At 39.0% G+C, this 9,951-nt stretch overlaps 1 protein-coding gene across 1 annotated transcript in view; it reads right to left on the bottom strand.

The window, feature by feature from the left end:
- Positions 1-3,405: 3,405 nt before the first annotated feature.
- LOC118452433 overlaps positions 3,406-9,951 on the bottom strand; it is a 10,500-nt gene continuing 3,954 nt past the window's right edge. Inside the window, exons 3-4 of the mRNA XM_035895664.1 lie at positions 7,670-7,773; positions 3,406-4,276 (exon numbers count right to left, since the gene is read on the bottom strand). Of these exons, the coding sequence (XP_035751557.1) occupies positions 4,097-4,276; positions 7,670-7,773 (284 nt within the window). The 3' untranslated portion in view covers positions 3,406-4,096. The remainder of the gene's footprint in view (positions 4,277-7,669; positions 7,774-9,951) is intronic.

The following is a 9,951-nucleotide window of genomic DNA, read 5'->3' as shown; positions in this document are numbered from 1 at the left end:
AGTGGTTAGGATGTTGCATTCAATTAATGCTTGCGTGCTTGAGTTTCATAATTTTCCATTTTTCAGAAGTGCAATGAATTTCTATCTGAATGTGTTAAGGCCCTATCTAGGATATTCAGGAGTAATTCTGCCTTTTCTAGCAGCGCTTGTTTTCCTAAAAAGACTCTGAACTCTGCTCTGACCTTCAAACCTTTGGTCACTTTTGTGTGTGAAGACTGGAAATTCAGATCACTGTAAGTATGCAACAATTATTTTACTGGCTAATACAAATAGTAATTGGCTGGGACTACTAGGCTAAGCAGTAACTCTCCTCATCCAGGTGTAGGTACTCTATGAATGTCTTTTGCCTAGACTGGCACTTTATAGCTTCAAGATCCGTTCTTTGTATGAACTTCAATACCCATCCTTTGTCGTATCTCACTCTTCACATGAACATCAATTTCAATCCTTTTTCCCTTCCTTCTGTTCCCTTCTCTAGAACCAGGAACTGTATGGCATACACGCTATTACTATACACATTTTTCTGGCATCCAAAAATTCTGTGAAGTGTTTTCAGACCAGTTTTCTCCACTCTAAATGTATTTATGCACAACACATCTTGAAATCTGTAATTACTGTTAAACTCCTAGCTAAGCATATATTTAATAATCCTTAATACTAGATGAAGTAATTGAAAGTTGCAGTTGCAGTTACTGTTTTCCTTTAGCTTGTCTAAATGTTTCCTGTCACAGTATATATTCAAGGCATTTGAAGGTAGACTTGAGTCCTACTAAAATTAGGAGGAGTTCTGTCTCCAGTTCCTGGGGGCCTAAGACTCCGTCCTTCATATAGTAGGTCATGAACTTAAGGTTCCTGTCTCAACTAATTTGGAATTGAAGATACAAATGTGGTCTAGAGGGACCTGGACAGGCTGGAGAACTGGGCTGAAGAGAATCTCATCGAGTTCAACAAAGGGATGTGCAAAGTCCTGCATCTGCTTTGCACAGAAGGAGTTGCGGATACTGGGGACAATAACCAGACCATGAGCCAGAGATGTGCCTTCATGGCAAAGATGGCCAAAAGTATCCTGGTCTGCCTTAGGCAGAGCACTGCCAGCAGTTTGAAGGTGGTGATCCTTCGTTTATACTCCTAGACCACATCTGGAGTGCTGGGTCCAGTTCTGGGTTCCCCAGTACCAAAAAGTTATGACCTTACTGGAGTAAGTCTGCTGCAAGCCCCCAAAGGTGATTAAGGACCAGAGCATCTGACATGTGAGAGGTTGAAAGAGCTGGAACTATGTAGCCTGGGGAAGGCTCAGGGGGTTCATATCAATTTGTATAAATACCTGATGGGAAGAAATGAAGAAGACTGAGACAGGTTCTTTTCAGTGGTGCCCAGTGACAGGACAAGAGGCAATGGGCACAACCTAAAACACCGGAGCGTCCATCTGAACATCGGAAAACTCTTTACTGTGAGATTGACCAAGCACAGGTACAGGCTGCCCAGAGACATTGTAGAGTCTTCCTCCTTGTAGATATTCAAAAGCCATCTGGACATGGTCCTGTGCAACCAGCTCTATCTTACCCTACTCAAGTAGGGGATTAGAATACATGATCTCCAGAGGTCCCCTCTAACCAATGGTTCTGTGATTCTTTGACTTACTGTAGGATGAGCATTTCGTATAAATGTCAATGTTCTTAACACTACAATGTGCACTTTCTACAAAAGAACTATAAATAGAAAAAAGTTAATTTCACATGTCTAATATTAAGAATTGTTTGTGTTGTAAACTCATTCTGAATTCAGTCCCAATGTTTAATTCTGTGCTAAGCTGCCGTAAAAATCCATGACCTTGCTGACTACAACATAACAAATAATGTGTTTTTATCCTTGTGCTGTTGGTGTTAGATGATGGAACATATTACTTACTACTGTTTTTCAGCCCCCCCGAACTTTCTGAGTATTTAACCTTTCAGACTGGAAGCTTATGTCCAACTTCTGTGGAAACACTATGTAGAAAATAGCTCAGCTGTTTCTGAGAAGCCTGTAAAAAAGTGCAGAAATCACACTGACCTTCATTTGAAGGGCCATTGATCTGAAGTGGAGGCAGTGTTGTAAAGTGGAAAGAAAACGGCACCCTTCGAGTACATGAGTTATCCGAATGAGATGCTTTTTAAATGCACCTTCTAAGTTATGTCTGCTAGATTAGGTATGAATTCTTGTCATTTTTGCCAAAATGCCAGAGCTGGAAGGTTTCACTGAATGCATTGACCTCTTTGTGCTTCTTGTACTTGAAGGTGACTTTGGTTCAGTGACTGCTGCCTTCAGTTCTTCTCTTCACAAAACTGTATCTTTGGCTCAGATGAACTTCATGCCTCACATTTTAAAGGATGGAATCACTATTTTTCTCTCCTCTAATGCTCTATGTTAAAAGTGTAAATATTCCCTGTATTTAACCCCTTAATATTTAACCCAATTTCTAACTTTAACTTTAAAAGTAAGAGTTAGACATGTATTATATGCAATGAGGATTTTATTATTTTAAAAATCTTAAAATAGGAAAACTGAAGTGCTTTTGAAGAGATAGTTTCATTGGAAGTGAGTTCATACATGTTTACATCCATAATTACAGCTTGATTTACTGACTCTGGAAACCTAAATCTGTATGACTGCAGATGCAGGCAATTTCCAGTTTAGGCAAAGGAGGAAGGAAGACCATTGTTTAATTCCCACTGTCCAAATTAAAAAAATAATAATTAGAGAAGATTCTTCATGGTCATCCTCCTTGTCTTCAAATGCTCAAGCACAGTCTGTCTGCCCCTCTGAAAGTCAAATTTCACTTTTTCTAAGTGTATTACCCAGCACTTTCACCAAAAGGAATCAAATGCTCAGATCAGTTTCTTAAATGAAAATTATTTGGCATCTTTACTGATAGAACAAGGAATATTTTAGAAAAAGGGGCTAGTGATGAAGTTGAAGCTGAATCCAGCTAGCAGTGAGTATCCAATTCTTAATGTCCAGCCCTGAGTGTCAACTGTATGACTTGCTGTCCCTTTTTAAGTGAACAGAGTTTACTCACTTCTTAGAAGTATTGTACAATTAATGTATAAGGCTGTAATCTTTGTCATGTTATTCTATGAACCATTTCCTTTCACATAATATATTTTCAGTGGTGAACAAATTTGAAATACAATATTCAATTGGGGGAAAAAAAAGGAAAAAAATAATTTTCAAGAATTTAAATACTTTGTCAAAGTATTAATTTCCTTCAAGTCACACACACATAACTAAACCAAGGGAACACTTCCTCAAGTACTGCATTACTATGCAAATTATAAGCTCTTTTTGTGCAGCTTAGATTTATTGTTATTTACATAGATTCCACAAGTATTCCAAGCACTTTAAAACAAGTTTAAAAGACACTTTTTTAATCCAAATACTTTATATTACAATCTTAGATATGTCACATAAGCAGTAAGGATAAGCCCTACAGCGAAAAACTTTTATTTATGTAGCCTATCTACCTGTCAAGATTAGTTCAGTAATTAATGTTTCTTCAGAAAGCGTGTAAATTACAATGTTTAAAAACTCATTAATATGCCTTACATGAATGGCATAGCTGGCTAAATAGCTAAGAGTGGAAGAAGTTGCAGGCATTTGTAAACATGAGGGATGTAAGGAGTTAGAAATAAGGTCAGACAGTACACTAGGAGCATGTGAGGAATTCCTCTCTGAAAAACTCTTCTTTAAATCTGCCATTGCAGTGGATAGAGAATGTGTTACAGAATTGCATTTATAAAGCAAAGAAGCTGTCTTAACCTGGGTAAAAACAAAATTACAACTGTGTCTTTGTGTTTGAAGTAGAAAAAAATCAGTATACGTGGTCAGATCTGTTTGCATTGAAAAGAGTTGGAATACTTTTAGCTTTTTCACTATTTTGATTATAGTTATGTACAATAAAGCACATTTAATTTGTAGCTTCATGGAGTGGTGATTTGAACAAAAACCATTCCAAGTTAATTAAGTGATTTGTGTGTATGTTTCTTTTCTACCTTGATAGAAGTAGCACACAGCACACATGCTCATATCTTGGTTACAACTGCATGGACCTTGTTGTTCATATCATTTTCCTTTCAATGTCACCTAAAGTTCTTATTAGTGACATATCTTCGTATTCTTGATTAAACCCATTATTAACTGGTCTGGATGGCTGGTCATAAGTCCATTCACTTGGCAGGGTAGCACTGCTATCTGTATTTCTTGACTCATTCTTGCACTTTTTACAGCACTGGTGAATCTGTTGCAATATTCCACAAAATATATTGTTAAGCAGTAAAAACGTTTCCATCAGATACCCCATCTTTTCAGAGAACATCCAATAGCAATCCAACATTTATTCTGAAATGTTCCAAAGTTGTTATGCATATCACAGTCAGAATGAAACATGGAAATGCTAATTTTAACTGCACCTTCATGAATTGACAGACTATTCATCATTAATAATAATGATAAATTTTAGTGATATGTAAGCTAAGATACTAATACCTATGTAGTTATTGTTTTATAACTTATCCAGTTCTAACTTATAAGTGGTCAGATGTGGGCCATTATGATACAGCAGAACAATTATCATACACTTTGGTTGAAAATAAGAGTAAGAACTAATACCAAACAGTGTTAATTTATTTCAGTGGATTAGCTTCTTACATGCTGAATTCGAAGCCTTTACAGGTTGTTTCATATTGTACTCAAAAAATAGGCAGGAAGTGTGTCCATCTGTATACCAGTGATTTCATTGAATACTTCCCCAATCCCAACGCTATCTCTGAAGATGTATGTGTGCTGTTACTTTAGAAAAAATAGAGCATGGGAATGGGGGGAGAGACATTTTCATTCATTCTTTATCCTTACATAGCATAAACAAATTTTTTTGAGCGTAGATGAGATAGGTAGGTGTCTTCTTTTGGGGAGAATCCATTACAAACCACTGGTAATGTTTTCTCTATAAAACAGGAACAACTGTCATGCAGGTGTCATTGGGATAGCACATTGCTGTGCCCTAGTCTGGCCTTGGAAGCACAGGAAAAGTTTGACAGGAGTAAGAAGCAAGGGAACAGCTGTGAGGACTTTAGACTCAGGAAAGGCAGGTCAGACCTCTTCTCGAGGTTAACAGGTCCATACAGAAGCTCCCTAAAGGATTTAACCAGCCATGACACACTGGATTTAAGCAGTGGCCTGTAAGGGCCAAAGGGCCTTTGAGTCTTCTAGTCCCACTTTCTAATTTTGACACAGTGTACTTTTACATGACAGGAAATATTTGTTGTTTAGTAAAGGAATAACATTTAAAAGTTATAAACTTCCTAACTTTATAAATTTCAGTGTCCGTCTGTGTGGTGGGTTGACCCCAGCCAGCAGCTGAGCACCTGCAGACCTGCTTGGTCACTCACTCCCCCATCCACAGTGGGACTGGAGAGAGAATATGAAGAACAAAAGCAAAAAACATCATGGGTCAAGATAAAGACAATTTAACAGTGAAGGAGAGAGGAAAACAAGAAACAGAACAAAACAACAACTGCTGTAGAGGAAATCACTCACCACCTCCATCCAGTGGACCAATGCCCAGCCCATCGCTGAGCAATGATCACCTCAGAAGCAAAAAAGCCTGTTTTTCCTTCTTCCCCTACCCCAGATTTTATTGCCGAGCATGACATTAGGTGATACGGGATATCCCTTTTGTCAGCTGGGGTAATCAATCCTGGCTGTGTCCCCTCCCAGACTCTTGCCCACCCCAGCCTACTCACTGGGGCAGCAGAGTGAGAAAAAGAGAAAGCCTTGATGCCATTCAAGCATTGCTCAGCCAAAATGTTGGTGTGTTTCAACACTGTTTTAACTTCAAGTCTGAAACACAGCCCCATGTGCGCTGCTATGAAGAAAGTTAAACTTCATCCCAGCCACACCCAAGTAGAGTTTGCTAGTGCTTGATTTTGCTCAAAATGAATCATTTTAGGAGAGACTAGGCTGGCTCACTTGGTATATTCAGATGTGAAACATCTTCTGTCAGGCTTCTGCTGCTACTGAATTTTAGCCAGATTTGACTGTTTACACCTCTGGTATGAGTTTACTGTCTCCCTAAATATGCATGCCTGAACTGTGTGAACTTTTCTGGTTTTGATGTGTCTCTGAGGTAACAGTACTGAACAACTGGTTGTTAAAGATAACAAAACCCAAACCTTACTTAACCTGGAAGGGCAACCGGGTACCCTTAATGTCTTTGTAAGTCTTGTAACTTATGTCACTGGAGATAACTCTTATATAATAACAAAGTTCTTGGCTGTGCAGTGGTATCAGTGCGGAGGGACCTGTTGCCACCGTGCCAGGTTCAGTGACAGTGAAGTAGCCCCTTTAAACTGCACAAGCTGAGAAAGAGAAGATGAGGTAAAGGAAACCCTGCCTTACAGTCAGGACCTGGCTACCTGGAAGATCCATCTTTTGGGACTTAGAATAGATACCGGTTTACAACCATGTTGATTCCTCAAGGGTGAAATTTTTCTTCCTCTAAGCCCATTAAGTTTGGTACCTATTCCCTCTTGGTCCAATTAGCCTGCATTTGTTAACTTTTAAGGAACTCTACAACAGCGTTTTGACAAGAGATATTGTTGGGGAAGCACAAGGAATTTTTCAGGTCTCCTATAAATGATAACCTTACTTGCAAGTAAGGACCTTGTAAACATAAGCAGGGCACACTGTACTGTTGAGGGATAGGCATGAGTGTAGCACAATTCATGCCTTCATGACCATGATACTATTTGTATCGAGTTATAGCATAGCTCAGATTTCTTCAGCTCATGTTTATTTCCTTCCAAATTACTACATCTACATAAAGGTTATTCCCAAGTAGGATCAAAGTAGAGCCATTCATTAAAAACTGTTTTTTTAGGTTTTGATTCCATAAAAAATAGTTTATTAAAATTATTATGAAATTTTTCCTCAAGTGGGGAACAGAGCCACAACCAGGAAAGAAGGAAGCATTTTTAAAATAACATGGGAAGCCTAAGAAACCACACTGGGCTTGGACAATTTTCTATCCAAAAAAATGTTTTCTCCTTCTCTCGCAAAATATTTTCAAGTTGCCAGGGTCCTTTACTGCTGGCCAGGTAAATGTCAGGCAGTGGTCTGTACCAACTAGTGGGTGGGAGTGGGCATAAAACCCTGGAATGACTGATTGCTTGGCCAGAACAAGAGTAAGACAAAAGATGAGCAGGCGTTGATGTGTATCCAGGCGAGCTCATGAAATTAGTAGCTGGAGCCCAGAAGCATGGAGGGAGCAGGATGTGTTTCAAACTGCTAATTGATTAGGTGATTTTTTTTCTCATTCTTTTTTGTTTCCAAGTAAAAGTAAAAAGTTCAGCCAGCAACACAGAAAAAAGCTTCCCAGTTGTCAGAAAGCTCAAAAAACCCCCAGATATAACTTCTGTATATATCACAGCTTCCTTTTATTTTTTTTCATGGCCATGCCCTCAAAACATTCACAGGCAGGGGGTTATACCTCTAACTTTACTTAACAGAAAATAGAGTGACTTTTTCTTTGACACAGGTCCGTGTTCAGGCTAATCTGCTTATCATTTCTTTCCGTCAGAAGATGCCACCCATCTTTAGGTTTGTAGTATTTATTTCTGAAAATATTACTTACACCAAAAGCTATGATAACTGTGGTGACAATGATGGCGTATCCAAGAAGAAGGAACCAACCCCACCAAGTCTTATCTGATTTTATACAGTCTTTGCACTTGAAATCTGAAACAAAGAGAAAGAAAAATAAATATTTCAAGAAGAAAAAAAAGTTGCTCTTCTGACAAGATTTCATTTGATGGATTAGTGGGGATTGACCAGGCAGCACAGTTGTCTTTCTTGTTATCAGATTTTCTTTCACTGCTTTTTCAGGCTAAAAGGTTAAGCTTTTTTTGTGAGAGAACAGTTGTTTTCTTTTTACTTCAGACATGAGATTTTTGAATCTGTTGTAAGCTACTTACGAAATGGATAGTAAGCAAAATTCTCAGTTTACTAAAAGTGGCATAGCCAAAAACATCTTTATTATGTAGCACACACTTAGGTAATAATGAAAAAACCAATCTAAATGATGGCTATCTGACTAAGTCTCAGACAACTTTTTCTTCATTTCTTTTTTTAAACCAAACCAAACATAAGCTTGTGGTGCAATAGTCAGAAGAATTTCATTATCTGCTGTGTTTTTAGGCACTCAGAAGAATTGGATTGGACACATTGTTAAACATAACGTGAAATACAGAATGAGAGAGATGATTTGTGGCATTTGCTGGTCTGGAAACTCCACAAGGAGAAAACTTGGCTTATCTGAAATAGTGTATCTTGGTCACTGAGGTCACATCCCCAGCAGGATTACAGAAACTGAATTCATAATTTGAGGATAGGGGAAGAGTTATAAGGTGTTGAAAATTATTTTAGAATCAAATGGAAAGAAAGTTTCACGCCCACATATCCCTACTTTCATTTTTTTACTCACACTGCTGAGTGAATTTACTGTTCATTTTTCAGTAACTGGAAGAGGAAGCACAAACTATATATTACAAAAGAGAGTAATTGGCTTATAAAGCATGAAGAAAATAACAAAAAAGATAATGAAAGATTGTTGGGGATTTGATTATTATTAGTTTCTTTGTTTTGATATGGAGTAAAGATCCAGCAAATGTTTATGGAGAATATTAAGAAAAAGTATTTTTTATATATATATATATATATATATATATACACACACACACACACATACATAAAATTAATCATAGAATTGTTTAGGTTGGAAAAGACCTTTAAGATCATCAAGTCCAACCGTTAACCTAACACTGCCAACCCCACCACTAAACCCTGCCTCTAAGCACCTCGTCTACTCATCTTTTAAATACCACCAGGGCTGGGGACTCAACCACTTCCCTGGGCAGCCCATTCCAATGCTTGACAACCCTTTTGGTGAAGACATTTTTCCCAATGTCCAAACTAAACCTCCCCTGGTGCAACTTGAGGCCATTTCCTCCTGCCCTATTGCTTGTTATTTGGGAGAAGAGACCAACAACACCCACCTTGCTGCAACCTCCTTTCAGGCAGTTGTAGAGAGCGATAATGTCTCCCCTCAGCCTCCTTTTCTCCAGACTAAACAACCCCATTCCCTCAGCCGCTCCTCATCAGACTTGTGCCCTAGACCTTTCACCAGCTTCATTGCCCTTCTTTGGACATGCTCCAGCACCTCAATGTCCCTCTCGTAGTGAGGTGCCCAAAACCGAACACAGTATTCAAGGTGTAGCCTCACCAGTGCCTAGTACAGGGGCACGATCACTTCCTTGCTCCTGCTGGCCACACTATTCCTGATACAAGCCAGTATGCCACTGGCCTTCTTGGCCACCTGGGCATACTGCTGGCTCATATTCAGCCAGCTGTCAACTAGTATCCCCAGGTCTTTTTCCACCAGGCAGCTCTCCAGCCACTCTTCCCCAAGCCTGTAGCGTTGCATGGAGTTCTTGTGACCAATGTGCAGGACCCGGCACTTGGCCTTGTTGAACCTCATACAGTTGGCCTTGGCCCATCGATGCAGCCTGTCCAGGTCCCTCTGCAGAATCTACCTACCCTTGAGCAGATCGACAACCCCACTCAACTTGGTGTTATCTTCTAGCTTACAGAAGGTGCTCTTGATTCTCTCATCCGGATTGTTGATAAAGATTTTCAACAACTGGCCCCAGGACTGAGCCCTGGTCAACACCACTTATTACTGGCCGCTAACTGGATTTAACTCCATTCACCACAACTCTTTGGGCCCAGCCCTCCAGCCAGTTTTTTAATGCTATATATATAATTCATATGTAATAAATAATATTTTAATGCTATATGTACAAATGTATAAAATATTTAGAATATGTACAATATTGAACCAATGTTCTACTGCACAGT

This window comes from Egretta garzetta, unplaced genomic scaffold, assembly GCF_000687185.1.
Source record: "Egretta garzetta isolate BGI_Z169 unplaced genomic scaffold, ASM68718v1 scaffold125, whole genome shotgun sequence".
NCBI classification, from domain to species: Eukaryota; Metazoa; Chordata; class Aves; order Pelecaniformes; family Ardeidae; genus Egretta; species Egretta garzetta.
Note: the sequence above shows the minus strand (reverse complement) of the source record. Positions and strands in the feature narration are given on the sequence as shown.